The sequence below is a fragment of the Salmo salar genome, chromosome 09 (assembly GCF_965601325.2).
Source record: "Salmo salar chromosome 09, fSalSal1, whole genome shotgun sequence".
NCBI lineage: Eukaryota > Metazoa > Chordata > Actinopteri > Salmoniformes > Salmonidae > Salmo > Salmo salar.
This window is the reverse complement of record NC_138299.1, coordinates 113,171,996-113,199,169: the sequence shown is the minus strand read 5'-3', so window position 1 is coordinate 113,199,169 and position 27,174 is coordinate 113,171,996. Positions and strand designations below refer to the sequence as shown.

General features: G+C 43.7%; 2 protein-coding genes across 7 annotated transcripts in view; one reads left to right on the top strand and one right to left on the bottom strand.

The window, feature by feature from the left end:
- The first annotated feature begins 121 nt into the window (after window positions 1-121).
- Window positions 122-23,010, top strand: LOC106612366 (coagulation factor IX). 2 transcript variants are annotated; one of them, XM_014213437.2, is made up of 9 exons: window positions 122-230; window positions 467-590; window positions 1,144-1,310; window positions 14,139-14,163; window positions 14,282-14,395; window positions 16,258-16,392; window positions 16,497-16,756; window positions 21,085-21,199; window positions 21,679-23,010. In XM_014213437.2, exons 2-9 carry the CDS (start codon window positions 521-523, stop codon window positions 22,242-22,244), a joined length of 1,452 nt encoding a protein of 483 aa, XP_014068912.1. In that variant the 5' UTR covers window positions 122-230; window positions 467-520; the 3' UTR covers window positions 22,245-23,010. The 2 variants fall into 2 exon arrangements, with proteins under 2 accessions (XP_014068912.1, XP_014068913.1); XM_014213438.2 differs by having other exon boundaries at window positions 224-312.
- A 4-nt stretch (window positions 23,011-23,014) lies between these two features.
- The window catches only part of iws1 (interacts with SUPT6H, CTD assembly factor 1), a 44,583-nt gene continuing 40,423 nt past the window's right edge, over window positions 23,015-27,174 (bottom strand). For 4 of the 5 annotated variants that reach the window (XM_014213433.3, XM_014213432.3, XM_045724296.2 and 1 more), the window contains 4 exons: window positions 26,979-27,038; window positions 24,764-24,820; window positions 24,536-24,647; window positions 23,015-23,735 (listed from right to left, as the gene is read on the bottom strand). In XM_014213433.3, coding sequence (XP_014068908.1) covers window positions 23,610-23,735; window positions 24,536-24,647; window positions 24,764-24,820; window positions 26,979-27,038 — 355 coding nt within the window. In that variant the 3' untranslated portion in view covers window positions 23,015-23,609. The remainder of the gene's footprint in view (window positions 23,736-24,535; window positions 24,648-24,763; window positions 24,821-26,978; window positions 27,039-27,174) is intronic. The other variant, XM_014213436.3, reaches the window with a different exon arrangement.

The window sequence follows — 27,174 nt, the reverse complement described above, 5'->3', positions numbered from 1 at the left end:
GCCACACTTTAGAACTATGGCAGAAAAAAAAATTCTCATTAAGACATTCAGTCTCATGATATTTTAGAATCAGACATGAGTATGATGAATAGTGGAAAACTGTTGAGTGCCTTGAACGCTGCCCTGGCCAGTGCCAATGATTCACTGTGTCAACATTTAGAATCTAGTTAAAGATCAATAGCTGAGCTTGTGGGGAAAGCCACCATTTTAGCAGACACCCACAGAAAACGGTAGGTTATTTCTCATAACTAAATCTTGATTAGTGAACCGAAGGGGAAATGTGTGCTCCAGGCACAGAGTAGATATCTCAAAGTATGTACTACATGGACACTGATTAAGTAAAGACAACAATAGGATCCTCAGAAATTCAGACTACTGCTAAAGGATTAGTACTGTCAATTTGGTTGTGGCAATATGGATACAGTTCCTGCCTTTCTTACCATTTTGTATACTTTTGTCCACACAGAAAAGTCTAGCTGATCCCAGTTCACTCCCTTCAACTTCTACCTGGAGCGGAGGGATGTCACAGTCTGACGGTTGGCTCCTCACAGTACTACTGGTCTCTGTCTGTTCCCTGTTTGAATCAAAAGGTAACACCTCACCTTGTTGTCAGTGGAACGTGCCCATTTATTGTACTGTATTTGCAATATTTAATTAAACCACCTCAATTCCAGCTTACTAGATACGTAATGAGATATTTACGTTTGTGATGGGTGTCATACATTAAAATATAACTAAATTCAGTGATATGATTAAGCTACACAACTAAAACCAGCAAATCTATGCTCTTGAGGCCCTTGTCAATGTCTGGGTTGCAGATGTCAGTATTGTCTATGAGTGCCACTTAGCAGACACCTTTTCTTTTCAAAGCAGCTTACAGTACATAGGCCAACATGTTTTATGTCTTGTGATCACTGCGAGAATTGAACCCACAACCCTGCCATTGTTAGTGTCATGCTCTTACCAACTGAGCCACACAGGACTAAAGCATTGTGCCCGCTCTGGGGTGAAGTTTCCCCTAGGTACAGATCTAGGATCAGCTTCCCCTCCCCCAATCTTATCTTTAACCACAAGTGGGGAAAATGCTAAACTGATTCAAGATCAGAGTCTAGTGGCAACTTCACCCTACTCCGTTGTACCCAGTGTTTCTGGAGCAGAGGGATGCAGGGCAGCTGCTCCGAGGGGCCCGGCGACCCAGGGCCAACTTCTTCCTTGAGGAGATGATGCCCGGCAACCTGGAGCGGGAGTGCTATGAGGAAATCTGCTCCCAGGAGGAGGCTGCCGAGATCTTCCAGACCAAGGAGAAGACGGTACTAGAACAGCTCCATCATGTGAAAGCTCTGGTCCAGGGAATGCGCACTGATGCCCTGGACCAGAGCTTATGAACGCTCTGTTTATACTTTGTCCAGATTTTGACCACATTCTGATTGTGCCCTCATCTGGTCACAGTGGACTAATAAGAGATACATTTTAATACCATGTGTAGACTCACCGAGCCTTGATTAGATAGTGATTGGATCATCTTGACTGGAAGACAAACTTAAGGTTATTTGCGTAACCCCAGTTCTCTGATATTATGAGTGAGACATCTCACTAGTGGAATTAACCAGAATCTCCTAAGTAGCTTAAAACAAATCATATACGTCTATCGAAGCCCTTCACCTCATACTAAAGAGTCACCCGCCTGACCTCTGAGATTGCGAGTAGGGGAATGTGGTGAGATGTCTCACTCATAATATCAAAGGACTGGGGTTACACAAGTAGCCTTTAGTTCTCTTTCAATTATTCGTTTTGACATCTCACTAGTGGGATATGGCCAACTCCCATATTGCACACGCTCGCCGAAGCCAGGTACTCTCAATATCAACCCTCGGAGGTCCCGACGCTAAGGACAATATGCACAAAAGAGGGCGCAGTGACGTCTAGTCGATAGAACCTCATAAAAGTATGAGGGGATGCCCAACAAGCCGTATAGCAAATCTCCTGCAAGGAGATGCCTTTGAACAGTGCCCAAGAGGTAGCCATACCTCTGGTAGAGTTAGCCCTTAGGCCCTCTGGAGGCTGTAACCCCTTGCTTTTATAGGCCAATGTAATAGCTTCCACATAACCGTTGACGAGAGAGGGGCCTCCCCTTGCAGGGAGGTGCCCAAGGCACAAAGAGTTGTTTGCTTTTGCTCAAAGCTCTCGCCCTACCCAAGTTTATGCACAGCGTTCGTTCTGGACACAGAGGGCCATGAAAATCTCTGTTTGCTTGGGTCAGCAGATCAACTAAAATGTTATGTCACATGCGCCGAATACAACAGGTGTAGACCTACAGTAAAATGCTTACTTACAAGCCCTTAACCAACAATGCAGTTAAGAAAAATACCTAAAAATAAGAAATAAAAGTAACAAATAATTAAAGAGCAGCAGTAAAATAACAATAGTGAGGCTATATACAGGGGGTACCTGTACAGAGTCAATGTGCGTGGGCACCGGTTAGTCGAGGTAATTGAGGTAATATGTACATGTAGGTGGAGTTTTTAAAAGTGACCATGCATAGATAATAACAGAGAGTAGCAGCAGCATAAAAGTTTGGGTAGCCATTTGATTAGATGTTCAGGAGTCTTATGGCTTAGGGGTAGAAGCTCTTTAGAAGCCTCTTGGACCTAGACTTTGCGCTCCGGTACCACTTGCCGTGCGGAAGCAGAGAGAACAGTCTATGACTAGGGTGGCTGGAGTCTTTGACAATTTTTAGGGCCTTCCTCTGACACCGCCTGGTATAGAGGTCCTGGATGGCAGGAAGCTTGGCCCCAGTGATGTACTGGGCCGTACGTTCTACCCTCTGTAGTCTCTTGCGGTCGGAGGCCGAGCAGTTGCCATACCAGGCAGTGATGCAAACCGTCAGGATGCTCTCGATGATGCAGCTGTAGAACCTTTTGAGGATCTGAGGACCCATGCCAAATCTTTTCAGTCTCCTCAGGGGGAATAGGTTTTGTCGTGCCCTCTTCACGACTGTCTTGGTGTGTTAGGACCATGTTAGTTTGTTGGTGATGTGGACTCCAAGGAACTTGAAGCTCGCAACCTGCTCAACTACAGCCCTGCCGATGAGAAAGGAGGCGTGTCCGGTCCTCCTTTTCCTGTAGTCCACAATCTTCTCCTTTGTCTTGATAACATTAAGGGAGAGATTGGTATCCTGGCACCACATGGCCAGGTCTCTGACCTCCTCCCTATAGGCCGTCTCGTCATTGCCGGTGATCAGGCCTACCACTGTTGTGTAATCTGCAAACTTAATAATAGTGTTGGAGTCAGACCTGGCCGTGCAGTCATGAGTGAACAGGGAGTACAGGTGGGGACTGAGCACGCACCCCTGAGAGGCCCCATGTTGAGGATCAGTGTGGCAGTTGTGTTGTTACCTACCCTTAACACCTGGGGGCAGCCCGTCAGGAAGTCCAGGTTCCAGTTGCAGAGGGAGGTGTTTAATCCCATAGTCCTTAGCTTAGTGATGAAATTTGAGGGCACTATGGTGTTGAACGCTGAGCCATAGTCAATGAATAGCATTCTGGGTTAATGGTGTTGATGTGAGCCATGACCAGCCTTTCAAAGCACTTTATGGCTGCAGACGTGAGTGCTACGGGTCGGTAGTCATTTAGGCCATAGGCGTGTTCTTGGGCACAGGGACTATGGTGGTCTGCTTGAAACATGTTGGTATTACAGACAGGGAGAGGTTGAAAATGTCAGTGAAGACACTTGCCAGTTGGTCAGCGCATGCTCAAGTGTACACGTCCTGGTAATCCGTCTGGCCCTGCGGCCTTGTGAATGTTGACCTGTTTAAAGGTCTTACTCACATTTGCTCCGGGGAGAGCGTGATCACACAGTTGTTCCAGAAAAGCTGATGCTCTCATGCATGTTTCAGTGTTACTTGCCTCGAAGTGAGCATAGAAGTAATTTAACTTCTTGGGGCTATGTGGGATGCTAGCGTGCCACCCGTGGTGCACCCTATCAACAGCAGGTGCATTTCAAGATCGGCAAATTTGAAACCAAATAAATGTCAAAATTCAAATGTTTCAAACATACAACTATCTTACACCCTTTGAAAGATAAACATCTCCTTAATCTAACCACGTTGTCCGATTTCAAAAAGGTTTTACGGCGAAAGCATAAAGTTAGATTATGTTAGGAGAGTACATTGACAATAGCTGTGTGTAATGTTTTGTCAATTCAAAGACAGGGTCACCAAAACCATAAAACCAGCTAAAATGATGCACTAACCTTTTACAATCTCCATCAGATGACACTCCTAGGACATTATGTTAGACAATGCATGCATTTTTAGTTCTATCAAGTTCATATTTATATCCAAAAACAGCGTTTTACTATGGCATTGATGTTGAGGAAATCGTTTCCCTCCAATAACCGGCAGTCAAGTCAGCACCACAAATTAAATAATTAAAATTAGAAAACATTGGTAAAATATTATATTGTCATTTAAAGAATTATAGATTTACATCTCTTGAACGCAATCAACTTGCCAGATTTAAAAATAACCTTACTGGGAAATCACACTTTTCAATAATCTGACCACTGCGCCCAGAAAAATATGCTTTGCTATACAGACAAACGGCCATGTTGGAGAGATCTAAAATCGAAAATACTATGTAAATAATCCATTACCTTTGATTCTCTTCGTCAGATGTCACTTCCCGAAATCCCAGGTCCATAACGAATGTAGTTTTGTTCAAAAAAGCTCATCATTTATATCCAAAAAGATCCGTGTTGTTAGCACATGATCTAAGCCAGCCGGACTTCTCGTCATGAACGAGGGGAAAAAATATATTTACGTTCGTTCAAACATGTCAAACGTTGTATAGCATAAATCATTAGGGCCTTTTTTAACCAGAACATGAATAATATTCAAGGTGGACGAATGCATTCTCTTTTAAAACGTTTTGGAACGAGGGTACCCAACATGACCTCGCGCGCCAGAGTCTAATCGGCCATCACCGTTCCAAGGCTCTTGTTCGGTCAGATCTCATAGTAGAAGATTCAAAACACTTTGTAAAGGCTGGTGACATCTAGTGGAAGCAATAGGAAGTGCCAAAACAATCAGCCCCTGTGTGTTTCAATGGCATAGGCTTAAAGGTAATTCAACACATCAGGTATCCACTTCCTGTCAGAAAATGTCTCAGGGTTTTGCCTGCCAAATGAGTTCTGTTTTACTCACAGACACCATTCAAACAGTTTTAGAAACTTTAGGGTGTTTTCTATCCATATGTAATAAGTATATGCATATTCTAGTTACTGGGTAGGAGTGGTAACCAGATTAAATCGGGTACGTTTTTTATCCAGCCGTGAAAATACTGCCCCCTAGCCATAACAGGTTAATCACACCACATTGTCCGATTTCAAAAAGGCTTTACAGTGAAAGCAAAACATTACATTATGTTAGGACATTATAAGGCTACCACCCCAGCAAAAAAACAACACAGCCATTTTCCAAGCAAGGGTAGCTGTCCAAAAGCAGAAAGCCAGCTAAAATTATGCATTAACCTTTGACGATCTTCATCAGATGACACTCCTAGGACATTATGTTAGACAATACATGCATTTTCTGTTCTATCAAGTTCATATTTATATAAAAAAAAAAAAAAACATTTTACATTGGCGCGTGACGTTCAGAAAATGTATTCACCCCAAAATTTCCGGTGAATGGGCACATCAATTTACAGAAATACTCATCATAAACGTTGACAAAATATATAACAATTAATTAAAGAATTATAGATAAACTACTCCTTTACGCAACCGCTTTGTCAGATTTCAAAATAACTTTACGGAGAAAGCACATTGTTCAATATTCTGAGTACTGAGCCACATCATCAATCCAAGCTATACAGTTAGCCATCCAGCCACGGCATCCACAAAACTCTGAAATATTTTCTTACCTTTGCTGATCTTCGGCTGAATGCACTCGGAAGGACTCCCACAACAAATGTTCATTTGTTCGATAAAGTCCATCATTTATGTCGAAATAAAGCAGTTTTTGTTGGCGCTTCCAGATCACCATTCCAAAATGCGTCTATCCACCGTCGACGAAAAGTTATAAAGTTCCCTCAGCGTTTGAAGAAACATGTCAAACCATGTTCACAATCAATCTTTAGAGTGTTTTTAACGTAGAATTGCGATAATATTAAAGCCGGACAATAGCACATTCATTACAGAAGAAAAATAAAAATGGCTAACCCTTCGTGACCGCGCATGAGGTAATGAAGGGACCCCAGCCAGAACACTTACTGTTCCGGGTATTATTCAATCAAATTGCATTTTAGAAGCCTCAAACAAGGTTCTAATGACTGTTGACATCTAGTGGAAGCCTTAGGAAGTGCAATATGACATCACAGACACTGTAGTTTGAATAGAACATAATTTGAAATTACTACAACCCTCAGAGTGCCCACTTCCTGGCTGGATACCTCTCAAGTTTTTGCCTGCCATATGAGTTCTGTTATACACAGACATCATTCAAACAGTTTTAGAAACTTTAGAGTGTTTTCTATCCAAATCTACTAATAATATGCAAATATTTGACCCTGGGCCCGAGTAGTAGGCTGTTTAATTTGGGTACGTTTTTCATCCGGCCGTGGAAATACTTCAAATGCCATTGAGGAGTACACCACATCAGTCACTGGTTTCATCAATAAGTGCATCGATGACGTCGTCCCCACAGTGACTGCACGTACCTACCCCAACCAGCAGCCATGGATTACAGGCAACATCCGCACTGACCTGAAGGCTAGAGCTGCCCCTTTCAAGGAGCGGGACTCTAACACAGAAGCTTATACGAAATCCCACTATTCCCTCCGACTAACCATCAAACAGGCAAAGCATCAACACAGGACTAAGATCGAATCCTCTACACCGGCTCCGACGCTCGTCGGATGTGGCAGGGCTTGCAAACTATTACAGACTACAAAAGGAAAGCACAGCCACGAGTCTACCAGATGTGTTAACCTGTTGGGGCTAGGGGGCAGTATTTTCACGGCTGGATAAAAAAACGTACCCGATTAAACCTCATTTCAACAAGCATGATACATGTGCAACCAGAGAGGAAAAAAAAAACTCTAGACAACCTTTACTCCACACACAGAGACGCATACAAAGCTCTCCCTCCATTTGGCAAATCTGACCATAATTCTATCCTCGTGATTCCTGCTTACAAGCAAAAACTAAATCAGGAAGTACAGTGACTCACACAATACGGAAGTGGTCAGATGACGCGGTTGCTACGCTACAGGACTGTTTTGCTAGCACAGACTGGAATATGTTCCGTGATTCATCCAATGGCATTGAGCATACCACCTGTCAGTCAGTCATCGGCTTCATCAATAAGTGCATTGACGACATCGTCCCCACAGTGACCTTACGTATATATCCCAACCAGAAGCCATGGATTACAGGCAGTGTTCGCATCGAGGTAAAGGCTAGAGCTGCCGCTTTCATGGAGCAGGACACTAATTCAGACACTTATAAGAAATCCCGCTATGCCCTCAGACGAACCATCAAACAGTCAAAGTGTGAACACAGGACTAAGATTGAATCCTACTACACTGGCTATGACGCTCGCCGGATGTGGCAGGGCTTGCAAACTATTACAGACGACAAAGAGAAACCCAGCCACGAGCTGCCCAGTGATGCAAGCCTACCAGATGAGCTAAGTGCCTTCTATGCTTCGAGGCAAGCAACACTGAAGAATGCATGAGAGCACCAGCTGTTCCCGACGACTGTGTGATCACCTTCTCCGTAACCGATGTGAGCAAGACCTTTAACCTCTTGCTTCTAGGCATTCCGCTAGTGGAACCCCGTTCTGCCAGTGGAACCCCTAGCCAACAGCCAATGGGATAGCAGGGCGCGAAATACAAAACATCAAAAATCGAATAATTCAAATTTCTCAAACATACGACTATTTTACACCATTTGAAAGATACACTTCTCCTTAACCTCTTACATCTAGACGTTCCGCTAGCGGAACACCTGGTCCAATATCCAATGATAGGCGTGGCGCGAATTACAAATTCCTCAAAAATACAAAAACTTCAATTTTTCAAACATATGACTATTTCACAGCATTTTAAAGATAAGACTCTCCTTTATCTAACCACACTGTCCGATTTCAAAAAGGCTTTACAACGAAAGCAAAACATTAGATTATGTCAGCAGAGTACCAAGCCAGAAATAATCAGACACCCATTTTTCAAGCTAGCATATGTCACAAAAACCTAGAAGACAGCTAAATGCAACACTAACCTTTGATGATCTTCATCAGATGACAACCCTAGGACATTATGTTATACAATACATGCATGTTTTGTTCAATCAAGTTCATATTTATATAAAAAACCAGCTTTTTACATTAGCATGTGACGTTCAGAACTAGCATACCCCCCGCAAACTTCCGGGGAATTCGCTAACATTTTACTAAATTACTCACGATAAACGTTCACAAAAAGCATAACAATTATTTTAAGAATTATAGATACAGACCTCCTCTATGCACTCAATATGTCCGATTTTAAAATAGCTTTTTGGTGAAAGCACATTTTGCAATATTCTAAGTACATAGCCCAGGCATCACGGGCTAGCTATTTAGACACCCGGCAAGTTTAGCACTCACCAATATCAGCTTTACTATTATAAAAGTTTCATTACCTTTTGTTGTCTTCGTCAGAATGCACTCCCAGGACTGCTACTTCAATAACAAATGTTGGTTTGGTCCAAAATAATCCATCGTTATATCCGAATAGCGGCGTTTTGTTCGTGCGTCGTAGACACTATCTGAAATGGTAAATCAGGGTCGCACGCGTGGCGCAATTCGTGACAAAAAAAATCGAAATATTCCATTACCGTACTTCGAAGCATGTCAACCGCTGCTTAAAATCCATTTTTATGCCATTTTTCTCGTAAAAAAGCGATAATATTCCGACCGGGAATCTCCTTTTAGCTAAACAGAGGAAAGAAAACAAAGCATTCGGTCGACGCGGGCACGCGCCTGAGTCTCACAGTACTGTAACCAGCCACTACCCAAACACGCTACTTTGTTTCAGCCAGAGCCTGCAAAGCCACGATTCAGCTTTTTACCGCCTTCTGAGACCCTATGGCAGCCGTAGGAAGTGTCACGGGACAGCTAAGATCCTCACTCTTCAATAAACAGAGACAAGAAGAACGACACCTTGTCAGACAGGCCACTTCCTGCCTGAAACCTTGTCAGGTTTTTGCCTGCCAAATGAGTTCTGTTATACTCACAGACACCATTCAAACAGTTTTAGAAACTTTAGGGTGTTTTCTATCCATATGTAATAAGTATATGCATATTCTAGTTACTGGGTAGGAGTGGTAACCAGATTAAATCGGGCACGTTTTTTATCCAGCCGTGAAAATACTGCCCCCTAGCCATAACAGGTTAATAATTTTTTATTTAAATGTATATTCTGTTAAACACTGGTTGAAACTTACCTGCAAGACATGGGACCAGCACAAGAGAATGCTTATTTTTCTGGAGGTAGTCCTTAATGAAGCACTCTCTTGGCTGTCTCAGAATGTATATCTCCCTTTCCACTCTTTGGTCCTTCTCTTTTCTCTGACTTGAGTCGATGGAGAGTAACCAACCACAGTTGCTCTATTGGGTTGCTGTCTTGGCCTGTAATGCTGTGTTTAGATGAGGGATGCAAAAACTGTCATGCCTGTCGGCATAGCGGGATAAAAAAGCAAGAAAGAGGGTGATGGCAAAAGCAAGCCAGTGCGATGGTATGCGTTGCTATGGTGTATTAAACAACGCTACGGCAGGAAAAATGTGAACTTTGGTGGCAAGTCCCGTCTGCCGTGGCGGCATTCACCACCAGCCTCAACAGTATTTATCGTTGTGCTCTCATTGAAAACAATGACATCCGGTTTACCGTCTACCTCGTGCCATGTTATGTAAACGCGGCATAAGGAGAATAAATTTAAGTAACTGAAAACTAGGCTTATCTCTAAATTAAAGCATACAGTTGTCGTGTCTTTGGGGGTACCATTAAACGGAAGATATGTTTATCAATTAGCTCCCTGTAATTATTATCACGCGATTAAACTGATTAATCGTATAATTGTAATTAACTAGGAGATCGGGGCACCAAGGAGAATATTCAGATTACAAAGCTATAATTTTCCTAATATAACTTTCCTGTACTATAATATTATATTCTATTACAGTATAGGCCGATTATCTTCTAGTTTCAATTGTGTATTTACCTCTAGTCCAGTCTCATCCCAAACGTCGTAAATTGTTGTATCTGCACGAACCCAGTCTTTACTAAAATCATCCATACATCAATTGTCTTAAAATCATTTATTTACTACACTAAGTAATTAACAGAAAAACATACAAACAGTAATTATCGTCACAAAGGATTGGTATCGGAATGTGCCCTTGTTGGCTAAACAGGCAGGTCGGCCTGTTGAACAATGGATCATAAACGGTCAGGCTAAGAAGTTACACAGAGTTCATTAATATTAACAATTGAAGGCTCACTCATTCGGGAACAATTGCAATCAATATATATTTACGCTCAGTGTGTCGTCGTTCTTTGTTGGAGAGTTCGGTTCTGTTGGGAAGTTTTGTCCGCGTTCTCTCTCTCGGTTAGAATGGATCTTTCAGAGCGACATTCATTAATGTCGTCATCGAATGGTTGTTTCGTTGGTCTTCGCGTTCAATGATATAATTTACTTAGCTGCAGACTAATAATTAATATCAAAGACTTGTTCTTATTCTGTCAGTATCGATAGTCTAAAAGTTAACCACGTGGTATGGTTCACTTTCAGTAGAGGAATTGGAAGGTAAAACCAATTAGCCAACGGAGTGTATGCCTGGTCTGAGGAAATGTAAATCCGGGGGTGTTTTATAGTGCCCATAGAATAGGCTGGTCAAATGACGCCTGGTCCTGTATGGGTCCCTGGGGGCGTGCCTATGACTGAGTTAGATTTGGTTAAAGAAATACAATTCTATCACATTTTACATTTTAGTCATTTAGCAGACGCTCTTATCCAGAGCGACTTACAGTAGTGAACGCATACATTTCATACAATTTCATACATTTTTTTCTGTGCTGGCCCCCCGTGGGAATCGAACCCACAACCCTGGCGTTGCAAACACCATGCTCTACCAACTGAGCTACATTACATCAGTACATAGCATCTCAATGTCTTACAAAAGCTTTATCCTTATTAATACATTCCATACACCCATATGATGCAAGTCTTAAACTGAGTCTATTATATAAACAGTTTTATGGTAATATGGCTATATTGTCTCTTCTGAGTATCACAAAATTGTACCAAGCGGATCAGTTCGTAGCTGGATTCTTCACCAATCTTCCATACCTTCTCCAGAACACAAAATGTCGCTTGGCTCTCCAATTCTATGAGTTGGAAGAATTTCCTGTGTCTCTCTATGGGCCATGTGGCCAGAGACTCTCCTGGAATTTTAGAGTTTTTACGACCCTTTACACACAGGGTCGATTGGGTGCAAAAGGGAGGGGTCAACTGTCCTCCCTGTACCAAAAGAGGCCAACTTCATGACACAGTACTTTACTACCACTGTCTATAAAATTAAGCAATTTTAATTCATGAATACAGCCAAAGATATTTTGATATACTGACAAGATACATGTTGTCAGTATATCAAGTTGTCCGTTTTGTCACCAAAGCCCAATATACTACCCACCACTGCGACCTGCATGCTCTCATTAGCTGGTTCTCGATACATATTCGTCGCCAAACCGACTGGCTCCAGGTCATCTATAAGTGTTTGCTAGGTAAAGCTCCGCCTTATCTCAGCTCACTGGTCACCATAGCAATACCCACCCGTAGCACGCATATTTCACTGGTCATCCCCAAAGCCAACACCTCCTTTGGCCGCCTTTCCTTACAGTTCTTTGCTGCCAATGACTGGAACTTATTGAAAAAAATTACTGAAGCTGGAGACATATCTCCCTCACTAACTTTAAGCGTCAGCTGTCAGAGCAGCTTACCGATCACTGCAGCTGTACACAGCCCATCTGTAAATTGCCCATCCAACTACCTACCTCATCCCCATATTTGTTTTTGTTTTTCTGCTCTTTTGCACACATCACTCCAGTGTAAATTGCTAAATTGTAATTACTTTGCCACTACATTTACATTACATTACATTTAAGTCATTTAGCAGACGCTCTTATCCAGAGCGACTTACAAATTGGTGCATTCACCTTATGATATCCAGTGGAACAACCACTTTACAATAGTGCATCTAAATCTTTTAAGGGGGGGGGGGGGGATAGAAGGATTACTTTATCCTATCCTAGGTATTCCTTAAAGAGGTGGGGTTTCAGGTGTCTCCGGAAGGTGGTGATTGACTCCGCTGTCCTGGCGTCGTGAGGGAGCTTGTTCCACCATTGGGGTGCCAGAGCAGCGAACAGTTTTGACTGGGCTGAGCGGGAACTGTGCTTCCTCAGAGGTAGGGGGGCCAGCAGGCCAGAGGTGGATGAACGCAGTGCCCTTGTTTGGGTGTAGGGCCTGATCAGAGCCTGAAGGTACGGAGGTGCCGTTCCCTTCACAGCTCCGTAGGCAATCACCATGGTCTTGTAGCGGATGCGAGCTTCAACTGGAAGCCAGTGGAGAGAGCGGAGGAGCGGGGTGACGTGAGAGAACTTGGGAAGGTTGAACACCAGACGGGCTGCGGCATTCTGGATGAGTTGTAGGGGTTTAATGGCACAGGCAGGGAGCCCAGCCAACAGCGAGTTGCAGTAATCCAGACGGGAGATGACAAGTGCCTGGATTAGGACCTGCGCCGCTTCCTGTGTGAGGCAGGGTCGTACTCTGCGAATGTTGTAGAGCATGAACCTACAGGATCGGGTCACCGCCTTGATGTTAGTGGAGAACGACAGGGTGTTGTCCAGGATCACGCCAAGGTTCTTAGCACTCTGGGAGGAGGACACAAGGGAGTTGTCAACCGTGATGGCGAGATCATGGAACGGGCAGTCCTTCCCCGGGAGGAAGAGCAGCTATTGGCCTATTTAATGCCTTACCTCTTTAATTCATTTTGCACACGCTGTATATAGATTTTTCTATTGTGTTTTTGCTGTCGTATTCCATGTGTAACTCTGTGTTGTTGTTTTTGTCGCACTTTGCTTTATCTTGGCCAGGTCGCAGTTGTAAATGAGAACTTGTCTCAACTGGCCTACCTGGTTAAATAAAGGTGAAATTAAAAATGTCTCTCCTTACCCTAACACTGGGGAGTTACAAAGCAGCACAGAGGGCTGTCTAGCTTCCTATTCTTTCTTTGGATTGGTGGATACATCTCACTATTGTAATCATTTTTTTAATATTCAATGAGGGTTGTTGACGTAAACCGCCTATATTCAATGAAAGGAAATGGTAGGAATATGCATCGAAACAACTTCTATTCGATCAAATAACCATTAATGTTTTTGTTGACCAAATTCGACACTCTCGTTGACCTTCATACAAATAGTCCTTGCTTGGTGGATGAAAAACGCCACCTGCTGGAGGGAGACAGATTTTCCAGAGAGTCTTCCTCATACACTCCATTGCACAAATGATTTACAGATGCCATCATAAGATTAGTACACTCCCTTCGCATAACTAAAAACACATAGAATTAATTAATATATTACAACTAATAATAGGCTAACATACGTGTTTTGGACCACTGTTCCTGGACTTTTCTCAGTTTAGCCAGTCTGTCATCAAAGTGAGAAAGCCTCTTTTAAAAGAACATTAGCTAGAGCAACTAGCTAGCTATGACTTTGGTCAAAACCCACTGTTAAGCTTACCCACTAATGGCAGATAAAAAATAATTAAAGAAAACCTCAATGTAGCCTATAGATACTAATTGCACAAGAATGTATACATTTATGGATTTTTTATGCATTGTTTTGTCTTTATTCAACCCGCCCTATATTCACCAAATATTTCATGTCCCTAAACCCGCCCGCCCACATGTTAATGCAAGGTGTAAGTAACCAGGCCTTCTTACATGACAGGATAGTCAGAGGAGTAGGCTAAAGCGCATACAGCTCAAAATACCACATTTAAACTGACTGTATCCCTTTTGTTTTATCTTACAGATGGAGTTTTGGTATAGGTATAAGAGTGAGTACCGTATTGCTTCATTAGATTCTTTCCAGTTGTTTTGAAAACATCAGAAATCCGCATTGTCACTTAAAAGGAAAGCTTGTGATGAGACGTCTCTGTATGAATTGTGAATTAGATCTAAATCCTTGCCACTACAACCCATGTAAGAATGGAGGAATCTGCACCATCGATCGGGATGGATACCTCTGTCTGTGTCCCCCACGCTACGATGGGAAAACCTGTGCAATAGGTATGGTTTTACTCAGTCATAATACATCTGTTTTCCTGTGTCTATAAACTCTCACCTCCTGAATTACATGACCCTGGACCTCCCAGTCATAGACTGGAATCCACACTGAATATTGCTCCGTTACAGGACTGGTGCCGTTCACACTGGCGCGTCTACAACAGAGGAGGCTAGTGGGAGGAGCTATAGGAGGTTGCAATGGCATAAATGGAACGGTATCAAACATATGACTCTGTTCCATTTATTCCATTCCAGTCATTACAATGAGCCCATCCTCCTATAGCTCATCCCACCAGCCTCCTCTGGTCTACAATCATTGTACAACACGTCCCAACTGCTGTGGCATGGCGGATTATTTTGTGAATGTGACCTCACTGCACCACAGTTGTTGGAAAACCACTTGCAGAAGTTACTGTACAACCCTTCTCGTAGTTGAATGAGCGTAATGTGAACTCTCCACATTGCTTTCACATTTTGCTCCCATCTAAGGGTAAACCAACATATTAAAAAAGTATTCAGACCCCTTGACTTTATCCACATTTTATGTTACGTTACAGCCTTATTCTAAATTATTTTAATCTACACACAATACCCAATAATAACGATGCAAAAACAGATTTTTGGAAATGTTTGCAAATTTATAGATACGTATTCAGACCCTTTACTCAGTACTTTGTTGAAGCACCTTTGGCAGCGATTACAGCCTTGAGTATTCTTGGGTATGACCCTACAAGCGTAGCACACCTGTATTTGGGGAGTTTCTCCCATTCTTCTCTGCAGATTCTCTCAAGCTCTGTCTGGTTGGATGGAGAGCTTCACTGCACAGCTATTTTCAGGTCTCTCCAGAGATGTTCGATTGGGTTCAAGTCTGGGCTCTGGCTATGCCACTCAAGGACATTCAGAGACTTGTCCCAAAGCCACTCCTGCGTTGCCTTGGCTGTATGCTTAGGGTCGTTGTCCGGTTGGAAGGTGAACCTTCGCCCCAGTCTGAGGTCCTGAGCGCTCTTGAGCAGGTTTTCATCAAGGATCTCTCTGTACTTTGCACCGTTCATCTTTCCCTCGATCCTGACTAGTCTCACAGTCCCTGCCGCTGAAAAACATCCCCACAGCATTAAGCTGTCACCACCATGCTTCACCATAGGGATGGTGCCACGTTTACTCCAGGCGTGGCGCTTGGCATTCAGGCCAAATAGTTAAATCTTGGTTTCATCAGACCAGAGAATCTTGTTTCTCATGGTCTGAGAGTCTTTCAGGTGCCTTTTACTGAGGAGTGGCTTCCGTCTGGCCACTGTAACATAAAGGCCTGATTGGTGGAGTGCTGCAGAGATGGTTGTCCTGTCAGTGTGACCATCGGGTTCTTGGTCACCTCCCTGACCAAGGCCCTTCCCCCAATTGCTCAGTTTGGCCGGGTGGCCAGCTATACGAAGTCTTTGTGGTTCCAAACTTCTTCCATTTAAGAATAATGGAGGCTGCTGTGTTCTTAGGGACCTTCAATTTTGCAGAAATGTTTCGCCACAGTCCTGTCTCTTACGGACAATTCCTTTGTCATAGCTTGGTTTTTGTTCTGACATGCACTGTTTAGAATAAGGCTGTAACGTAACAAAATATGGAAAAAGTCAAGGGGTCTGAATGCCCTATCTAAACAATAGAATTAGGACTTGTTTAAAAAAAACTCGCTAGCAAGCTAATTACTGTACTTATAGAAGGAAATATTTGTACGCTAATTTTGATTGATACTATAGTAACCTTCAGGTAAAAAAGAGCTAATTGCCTGCTCAATAAAATACAATTTAAGAGTCAGTTCTTTTCTACTCTTCTAATACCATAAAATGGCCATTTCATTGAACCTTGTTCTGTTCCTCCAGAGGTATTTGAGTGCCAGTTTAAGAATGGCGGCTGTCTGCATTACTGCACCAATCAGGAGCGCACCACAGGGGTCCAGTGCAGCTGTGCAGAGGGCTACCAGTTAGATGAAGACGGCAAGACCTGCTCTGAAGCAGGTAGACTAAGCACTGAAAAACAAATCACCTATTTCTTTACTGTCTCTAGAGGCATATGCTCTAGATGGTTATGGTTTTCCTATACTGTACATTTTCATTGCCAGTGTCGTTCCCTTGTGGGAAGAAGCAGAGTGAGGTTTCCCTGCATCGCTCTCTGCTGGACGAGTCTGAGGCCTTGACCCTCCGCAACTCTGACGGGAACCTCAACATCTCCATGGAGGGAGAAGGGAACTCAACTTCCACCCTGTCTGGGATTAACTCAACCCAGCCAGGGGGGAACAGCACTGAATACATGGAGGGTGTTAATGACGACAACCGGATAGTGGGAGGGCAGCTGGAGAGGCAGGGAGGAAGCCCATGGCAGGTAGGCCTACAACACAGGGCTACGAGGTGGTGTTCAGTAGGCACAAATCGGAAGAAAAAGTTGGGAACAAAGTGAGATGGGGGGGGGGGGTACTACCTGAACTTGTTCAATAAGAATATATGTGATTTATAAATGAAACATGCAAAGGAACTTTAGCCTACATGTGAAGGACACAATGTCGGGATTCGAGCCGATGGTGTATTGTCGACAATGCAGCATTATTTTTTTATAAATACAGTACCTGTCAAAAGTTTGGGGACACCTACTCATTAAAAGGTTTGTCTTTATTTTTATTATTGTAGAATAATAGTGAAGACATCGAAACTATGAAATAATGTACTAGCCAATAAAGTGTTAAAGTATTTTATATTTGAGATTGTACAAAGTAGCCACCATTTGCCTTGATAGCTTTTCACACTTTACTCTCAAACAGCTTCAGGAGGTAGTCACCTGGAATGCATTTAAATTAACAGGTTTCTTTCTTTGCTCAATCAGTTGTCTTGTGACAAGGTAGGGGTGGTATATAGAAGATAGCCCTGTTTGGTAAAAGACCAAGTCCATATTATGGCAAGAACAGCTCAAATAAAGAGAAACAACAGCCATCATTACTTTAAGACATGTAGGTCAGTCAATTTTAAGAACTTTGAAAGTTTCTTCAAGTGCAGTCACAAAAACCATCAAGCGCTATGTTGAAACTGTCTCTTATGAGGACCGCAACAGGAAAGGAAGACCCAGAGTTACCTCTGCTGCAGAGGAAACGTTCATTCCAGCCTCAGAAATGGCAGCCCAAATAAATGCTTCAGAGTTCAAGTAACAGACACATCTCAACATCAACTGTTCAGAGGAGACTGTGTGAATCAGGCCTTCATGGTCAAATTGCTGCAAAGAAACCACCACTAAAGGACACCAATAATAATAATAAGAGACTTGCTTGGGCGAACACAAGCAATGGACATTAGACTGGTGTAAATCTGTCCTTTGGTCTGATGAGTCCAAATCTGAGATTTTTGGTTCCAACCGCCGTATCTTTGAGACGCAGTGTAGGTGAACGGATGATCTCCGCATGTGTGGTTCCCACCGTGAAGCATGGGGTAGGTGTGATCTTGTGGGGGTGCTTTACTGGAGACACTCAGTGATATATTTAGAATTCAAGGCACACTTAACCAGCATGGCTACCACAGCATTATGCAGCGATACGACATCCCATCTGGTGTGCGCTTAAGTGGGATTTTTTATTTTTTTTTCAACAGGACAATGACCCAAAACACACCTCCAGGCTGTGTAAGGGCAATTTCACCAAGGAGAGTAATGGAGTGCTGCATCAGATGACCTTGCCTCCACAATCACCCGACCTCAACCCAAATGAGATGGTTTGGGATGAGTTGGACCGCAGAGTGAAGGAAAAGCAGCCAACAAGGGCTCAGCATCTGTGGAAACTCCTTCAAGACTGTTGGAAAAGTATTCCTCATGAAGCTGGTTGAGAGAATGCCAAGACTGTGCAAAGCTGTCAAAGGCAAAGGGTGGCTACTTTGAAGAATCTAAAATATTATTGTTTAACACTTTTTTGGTTACTACATCAAATTTTGTTTGTCACATGCGCCAAATACAAAAGGTGTTAGTGAAATGCTTACTTACAAGCCCTTAACCAACAATGCAGTTGAAGAAAAATATGTGTTAAGAAATTATTTACTAAAATAAACTGAAGTAAAATAACAGAAGCGAGTCTATGTACAGCGGGTACCGGTACAGAGTCAATCTGCGGGGGCACAGGTTGGTCGAGGTAATATGTACATGTAGGTAGAGTTAAAGTTACTATGCATGAATAATAAACAGAGTAGCAGCAGCATAAACATGGGGGTGGGGGGGACAATGCAAATAGTCTGAGTAGCCAATTGATTAGCTGTTATGGAGTCTTATGGCTTGGGGTAGAAGTTTTTAAGAAGCATTTTGGGCCTAGACTTAGCGCTCCGCTACCGCCTGCCAAGCGGTAACAGAGAGAACAGTCTATGGGTGGTTGGAGTCTAGCGCAATTTTTAGGGCCTTCTTCTGACACCGCCTGGTATAGAGGTCCTGGATGGCAGGAAGCTTGGCTCCAGTGATGTACTGGGCCATACGCAGTGCACTCTGTAGTGCCTTGCGGTCGGAGGCCGAGCAGTTGCCATACCAGGCAGTGATGCAAGCAGTCAGGATGTTCTCGATGGTGCAGCTGTAGAACTTTTTGAGGATCTGAGGACCCATACCAAATCTTTTCAGTCTCCTCAGGTGGAATCGGCGTTGTCGTGCCCTCTTCACGACTGTCTTGGTGTGCCTGGACCATGTTAGTTTGTTGGTGATGTAGACACCAAGGTACTTGAAGCTCTCAACCTGCTCCACTACAATCCCATCGATGAGAATGGGGGCGTGCTCGGTCCTCCTTTTCCTGTAGTCCACAATCTTCTCCTTTGTCTTGATCATGTTGAGGGAGAGGTTGCTATCCTGGAACCACACTGCCAGGTCTCTGACCTCCCTAAAGGCTATCTCATCGTTGATCACTGTTGTGTCGTCGGAAAACTTAATGATGGTGTTGGTCGTGCTTGGCCATAGTCATGGGTGAAAAGGGAGTACAGGGGGGGACTGAGCAAGCACCCCGGAGTTCAGGATCCAGTTGCAGAGGGAGGTGTTTAGTCCCAGGGTCCTTAGCTTTGTGATGAGTTTTGAGAGCACTATGGTGTTGAACGCTGAGCTGTAATCAATGAATAGCATTCTCACATAGGTGTTCCTTTTATGCAGGTGGGAAAGGGCAGTGTATAGTGCAAGAGATTGCATCTGTGGATTTGTCGGGGCGGTATTCAAATTGGAGTGGGTCTAGGGTTTCTGGGATAATGGTGAGCCATGACCAGCCTTTCAAAGCAGTCCATGGCTACAGACGTGAGTACACCAGGTCAGTAGTCATTTAGGCAGGTTACCTTGGTCTGCTTGAAACATGTTGGTATTACAGACTCAGTCAGGGACAGGTTGAAAATGTCAGTGAAGACACCTGCCAGTTGGTCAGCGCATGCTCAGAGTACACGTCCTGGTAATCCGTCTGGCCCCACGGCCTTGTGAATGTTGACCTGTTTTAAAGGTCTTACATCTGCTGCGGAAAGGGTGATCACACAGTCGTCCAGAACAGCTGATGCTCTCATGCATGCTTCAGTGTTGCTTGCCTCGAAGCGAGCATAGAAGTTATTTAGCTCATCTGGTAGGCTCGTGTCACTGGGCAGCTCTTGGCTGTGCTTCCCTTTGTTGTCCGTAATAGTTTGCAAGCCCTACCACATCCGACGAGCGTCAGAGCAGTATGTTTCAATCCCAGTCCTGTATTGACGCTTTGTTTGATGGTTCGTCGGCGAGCATAGCGGGATTTCTTATAAGCTTCCGGGTTAGAGTCCCGCTCCTTGAAAGCGGCAGCTCTACCCTTTAGCTCAGTGCTGATGTTGCCTGTCATCCATGGCTTCTGATTGGGGTATGTATAGTCACTGTGGGGATGACATCATCGATGCACCTATTGATGAAGCCAGTGACTGATGTGGTGTACTCAACGCCATTGGAAGAATCCCGGAACATATTCCGGTCCGTGCTAGCAAAACAGTCCTGTAGCTTAGCATCTGCATCATCTGACCACTTCCTTATTGAGCAAGTCACTGCTACTTCCTACTTTAGTTTTTGCTTGTAAGCAGGAATCAGGAGGATAGAATGATGGTCAAATTCGCCAAATGGAGGGTGAGGGAGAGCTTTGTAGCATCTCTGTGTGTGGAGTAAAAGTGGTCTAGAGAATTTTTTTCCTCTGGTTGCACATGTAACATGCTGGTAGAAATTAGGTCAAATGGATTTAATTTTCCCTGCATTAAAGTGCCCAGCCATTAGGGGCGCCTCCTCTGGGTGAGCAGTTTCTTGTTTGCTTATGGCCTTACACAGGTCGTTGAGTGCCGTCTTAGTGCCAGCACCGGGTTTGTGGTGGTAGACAGCTACAAAAAAATATATAATCTCTTAATGTAAATAGTGTGATCTACAGCTTATCATGAGATACTCTACCTCAGACCGTCACCCCTTGTCTAACCGGAGGCGACTGTTCTATCTTGCCGATGGACCAAAAACCCAGCCAGCTGTATTATCCATGTCGTTGTTCAGCAACGACTTGATGAAACATGAGATATTTGTTTTTAATGTCTCGTTGGTAAGATTGTCTTGATTGGAGCTCTACTGACACTGCAGGCACTAATCTCAGAAATCATAATGCATGTAGTGTATGATGATGACAGTGTTTGTGGCAGGCCCCTAATACTACTCCTACCTGTTCCATGTCCCTGCAGGTCATGCTCTGGAGGGAGGATGGGTATGGCTTCTGTGGGGGAACTCTGATCAGTCAGCGGTGGGTGGTCAGTGCCGCACACTGCATGCAGGAAACCCCTGACCATGTGACTATCGGTGAGGCTATGCACTGTTTAGAAGTAGTGAGCATACTGTCAAATGCTCTAGCAGTTTTTGTTGAGTTTTTTACTCTAAGAATTAGAACCTAACACAATGAAAGCTTAACCAAGTTCTACCAGAGGGTCAATACAGCTGCATCAGATGACATTTCATACAAGCACTGATATTTAACCCTTCCTTCTGAGTCTCCTACACATCTGAACAGACAATGCATCTGTTGCTAGACAGAACCTTAGGTAAATCTGTTCTTCATCTGACCTTTACCCCAAAGTGCTCACGGCTGTCATGGTGCCTGGTACCAGACTGTCTTTTCTCCTCCCAGCTAACAATAACATCCTGACATAATGTAAATGTCATACATTACCCACTCTCCCCTAGTGACATGAATAAGTATATGTCATATTCTCAGAACTCAACAATTGCAACATGTTGATGATCCATTGTGCCTGTTTAAACTGTCTGTCTGTGTTTTACAGGGGACTATGACAAGCGGCGTCCCGACCCAGACGAGCAGAAGATCAAAGTGGCGAAGGTCGTCGTCCACCCTCACTTCCATGACTACACCTTCGATAGCGACATTGCTCTCGTCTACCTCTCTGCCCCTGTGACGCTGAGCCCTGTGGCGGTGCCCGCCTGCCTTCCCAATGGTCAGCTGGCTCACCACCTCCAGCGGGAGGATGTGAGGGGCATGGTCACAGGCTGGGGCGCCACACAGTACCTGGGGCGCTCCTCACGCTTCCTGAGGAAAGTTGCTCTGCCCGTGGTCGACCAGCAGAAGTGCATCCGCTCCACGGAGCAGGTCATCACAGACAACATGTTCTGTGCGGGCTACCTGGAGGCCAGCTTGGATGCCTGCAGTGGGGACAGTGGAGGTCCCTTTGTGGTCAACTACCGCGGGACCTGGTTCCTCACAGGGGTGGTGAGCTGGGGGGAGAAGTGTGCCGCCAAGGGGAAGTATGGCATCTACACCCGGCTAGGGAACTACCTGCACTGGATACAAGATACTATAGAAAGGCAGGTGCATAACAGTTCACATACCTGAGGTGCAGCTCGGAGACAATCCCAATTCATTCCCTACCCCTTGGCCCTTCGATGATTGCAGCTTTGATCATCTGAAGGGTCTGGATAAGTGCAAGCAGTTTAGTGGAGGCGCTTCTACCATGTGTAAGCATTCTACCATGCTTACACACCTGCGAAGATCGAAGGGTTAGGGCCAAGGAACAAATTGGGAGTGGCTGATAATGAATTCCAAGTCAAACTCTAGCCCCTAAACAATTTATGTAGATTGGATCTGATAGGCATTAACTTTTAATTGCCCTCTGAGGAGGAATTTAAACTATATAGGGTACAACTGTCCAATCCTTTTAGCTCTACAGAAATGCACAAGTTATGGAATATGTTCAGAGGTTACACTGCATTTTAAGTCATGATGTATAAATTGGATATCATGTCAGAACATTGCAGATAGAAATGCAATGAATAGAGCTTCAACCAGTTACCTTATTTAATTTTATTGTGAATAACATATTACAAGTTACCAAAGATTTGACCACATGCATATTGTTCATCAGGTACGATTTTGGTTCCCAGAGCACTTTCAGTTTCCCTGCCCCATTAAAAACAATGTACCCCCAAGTAATGCAACGTTTTAGGACTTATGAAACTTAACAGTACATGTGTTGCAATAAGTAGTTTGAATTATTTCACTCAAATCAATGCGTCATGTTTAAGACATCAACAGTAGTGAAATGAGATTGATATAGTTCAAGGCCATAGGTAACCTCTCTCAAATAAAGAAGAGAAATCAAGAGATCTGGTGAAACCCTCTTTATTATGAAAGTAACTTCGGAACCAACCAGCACACAGGTAGCTCCTACGTCTGTACAGCTTCTTCAGAAACAAAGTAAAACAACGAAGGCCTAATGTATATTCAATATGGAGCGCTTGAAATTTAAGGGCAATGTTTGCTAAACGCTGCATGTCTGCTCTATAATGTGAATCTTCCACACTCCGTATTGAATCTATCCCAGTCTAGAGGACCGAAGGCCAACCAGCCTGTGAAGCCACACCACTATCATGCATTCAGTCTGGGCTGAGGGGGTTTGTATAGGGAATGGTCCCATGTGCTTTAGCCAACTCTTCTAAACATTGTCATGCTAGTTAGAGGAGTTGGCTAAAGTGCACAGAACTGGGACCCTGGCCCAAATCAAAGAAATAATTGCATTATTCTATCCTCCTTTCCTTGGAATAATCACAGCTCTGTTATTACTGGATCAGTAAAAGCTATGTATTGAAACCTATGCTTTCACATAGCCAATCACTTCAAGAAAGTAATGAGGATGAACAATTTGAACTGGGACCATGCTATAGGAGAAATAAGTCTGAAATAAGCTAGAAGTTTTAAAAATCAGAGGGGCATCCGGTTGCCCTGGACGCTGATTTTCACCGCGTGGCCCGTCTTCGTCATACGCTTGATGTCGGCAAAGCGACGCAACTGTTTGTCCACCCGTGACATGCCCTTCTTAACCGGGGCCTGGGGGGGGAGAGGAGAAAGTTAAACTACTCACTAAAACAGTGTTTCTTCGACAACATATACATTTGCCGTAGTGGTAATATACTGTAGTACCACTACAAACCTAGCGAGTGAGGGTACCAAGACACACACCTTTTGGAATCATGAAAATTGGAATGTTCTGCATTAAGTTTCGTAACCCTAGTATTTAAAACTCAACACTAAGTTGAATAGTAACACATTCCCACCACGCCGGACACAGAAACTCAAGCGACATGCTGGTATAGCCTAATGTCTTAAAACCAGCGTACTCATTAAATTATTAGGTGGCTGGCAACAGCGTGCAGAGCCGTTTGACTTGGTGGGAGGGTTGTTCTCCTACCCAGGACCAGCAAGAGGCATGCAGGTGGCACTTACTGCCCCGTGTGGTGACAGTAGGTACTACAGGGGCATGCCATTGCCGTCCACGTTGATCTTCACCGCCGTGATGCGCCGCTGTGACCTCTGCTGGGCGATGCGACGCTTGTGCTTTTCCAATCGGCTTATCCCTTTCTTAAAGCCTGTCTACAGTCGGGAACCAATCAAATTCAGCTCCTAACCATCCTTCCCTTACTGATGCCCATGTCATGTAGTGACAAGCTACAATTCAGACCCAGTTCAGTCACACCTAAGGTAACTTAGCTAAAATAACAATTTCTAGGTCATGTCCAGAATCCAGGTATGATGAGAAAATTATTGGTCTGATCGAGACAATTTAAAATAAATGGAAAACTATCATGGGTCCTTCTCTCTGGCAGACAGATGGACAGCCAAACACTCACTGCTCTGGACTCGCTCTCCACGTTCCATTTGGGTCGCACAACGTAGTCCTTGTTGGATGGCATGGGCACCCTGGCTCGGGCACAGAACCCAGGGTCGCCTGGGCGCAGAGCTCTGTCGGGCAACAAACACAGGAGGGGTGTCAGCAGAAAGCAACATACACAGACTCAAGACAGACATACAAAGGCCTCAGACACACACATGTGAACACCCAGGTCACAGCTACTCACTTCTCTTCTCCTGTCAGTACTTTCTCCAGGTCTCTATGAGGAGTCTGTCCCCCTGAGCTGTAGAGTGTGAGAGAGAGAGACTGTCAATTCTCTGGTCCTGAGTGACCACTGACTGCTTAGGCCACACACAATTTACCAAATGTAAATGTTCAGCTACAGTTGCACACTGGTCTTAAGTCTTAACACATGCCATTACTACCACTTTCCTGTTCTCAAAAGGTTCAAGTTTGAGAGTAGCAGCAAAGACAGGCAGAAACTGCTTCTTCAATAAAACCCAGATCACACTTATAGACAATGTCATGGCAATGTTGGCTAGCTAAGCTCATGCGTAGAAACACGTCATAGGGTCTAACACTCTTGTGCCGAACTACACATGAGCATTGTGTCAAATCAAATGCACCTCTTCGAGAAAGTTGTTTTTGAGAAAAATGTAAACGTGTCAATTTCATGAGGTTGGAGTAATAACATGTTAACTACTTAAACATTGGCTCAAATCTAGGTTGTGCTTTTAGATTGAGAAAATTAACTAAAGAATAATTTCACTTCTCAAACCCCACAGGAAAATGCTGTTTGAATGAATGCTTACGAGCCTGCTGCTGCCAACCACCGCTCAGTCAGACTGCTCTATCAAAATCATAGACTTAATTATAATATAATAAAACACACAGAAATACGAGCCTTAGGTCATTAATATGGTCAAATCCAGAAACTATCATTTCGAAAACAATACATTTATTCTTTCAGTGCTGTATTTTATCGAACGGGTGGCAACCCTAAGTGTAAATATTGCTGTTACATTGCACAACCATCAATGTTATGTCATAATTCAGATTAATTACGGTCTTTGTTAGGAAGAAATGGTCTTCACACAGTTCGCAACGAGCCAGGCGGCCCAAGCTGCTGCATATACCCTGACTCTTGCGTTCAGTGCAAGCAAAGGGACAATTTCCCTAGTTAAAATAAATTCACGTTAGCAGGCAATATTAACTAAATATGCAGATTTTAAAAAATATACTTGTGTATTGTTAAGAAAGGCATTGATGTTTATGCACATTGGTGCAACGATTGCGCTTTTGTTAAATCATCACCGTTTAGCGAAGTAGGCTGTGATTCGATGATAATTTAACAGGCACCGCATTGATTATATGCAACGCAGGACAAGCTAGTTAAACTAGTAATATCAACCATGTGTAGTTAACTAGTGATTATGTTAAGATTGTTTTTTTTATACGATAAGTTTAATGCTAGCTAGCAACTTACCTTGGCTCCTTGCTGCACTTGCGTAACTGGTGGTCAGCCTGCCATGCAGTCTCCTTGTGGATTGCAATGTAATCGGCCATAATCAGTGTCCAAAAATGCCGATTGTTATAAAAACTTTAAAAATCGGTCGACCTCTAATAAAGACCCATGCACCAGAGGGGGAGAGCAACATTATTTTCTGACAAGACATTTTGCCCTGCTTTGGTGGAATTCTCTGTTCTGTCTAGACTACATTACTCTTGAGTTCTGTATAACATTTAATGAAATAAGCTATAGCAAATAAGAAAATGACTTAATGTCACTCGTGTGCTGCCTGAACTGACTCAGTTCTTTAGGTCCTAACATAACCGTGTATCAATACAGCATTGAACTATCAAAACACGATGCACACCCAAACAAAACGTACAGGCTACACGAAGAAAAACTAAACACCCCCAAAAAACGAGTTGTTCATTCCTCAGCTGGAAAGAGATGTCATTTGAAGAGCAAAAAGGTATGAAGAGCACAAAGGGTAGGGTTAAGGTCAGCAAGCAGGCAAATGGCCAGACAACCTTCACTACTAACTGAGGGAGAGATCCATAGCTATACTCTGCTTTATGCCAAGATCGAAACCCTAGCCCAGTGATGCATTTTAGCTTCTGACAGACAGACATGGTTAGAGTTACAACAGCAAACACTGATCCAGCATGATTAAAATGAAGAGAATCTCCCACAAAGTAGCCCTTCGAATCCCAAAGAAAATGGAAGAAAAAAAAAATCAAAATTAAGCCACTGACACAACAAAGCCTCAGTAACTCTAGGCTCAATCTGACTCTTTCCTCTATCATTCATACCAACAACTGTATCATCGTCTTTGTGGGAGGGGGGCATCAAGCGTAACAACCTGGAGAGGTTGAAAATCTGACTGCAGCCAAAGTCACTCGGGAGGCGGAGCAACCATGCAACCACACTGAACCTGAGTTGCTGCGGGGAGAAGACATCTGGTTCCTTGGACCTATCCACCTTTTGGGGCTGACTGGGGGGAAAGGAAGGGAAGGAGGAAGGGGGACAACATCGGGAAGTATAGACAAATATCATGGAAAGAGGGGGATTTGACAAACATGAGAATGACAGTGAAAGGAGGAGAGAGGACTGAAAAGTGGATGAATGGA

Bases quoted from the DNA above. Each gene is read 5' to 3' on its own strand.
- LOC106612366 (XM_014213437.2), top strand. From the start codon at position 521: ATGTCACAGTCTGACGGTTGGCTCCTCACAGTACTACTGGTCTCTGTC. The intron at 1,311-14,138 runs GTACTAGAACAG...TTTATCTTACAG, and splicing joins TCCAGACCAAGGAGAAGACG to ATGGAGTTTTGGTATAGGTA. The intron at 16,757-21,084 runs GTAGGCCTACAA...ATGTCCCTGCAG, and splicing joins AGGGAGGAAGCCCATGGCAG to GTCATGCTCTGGAGGGAGGA.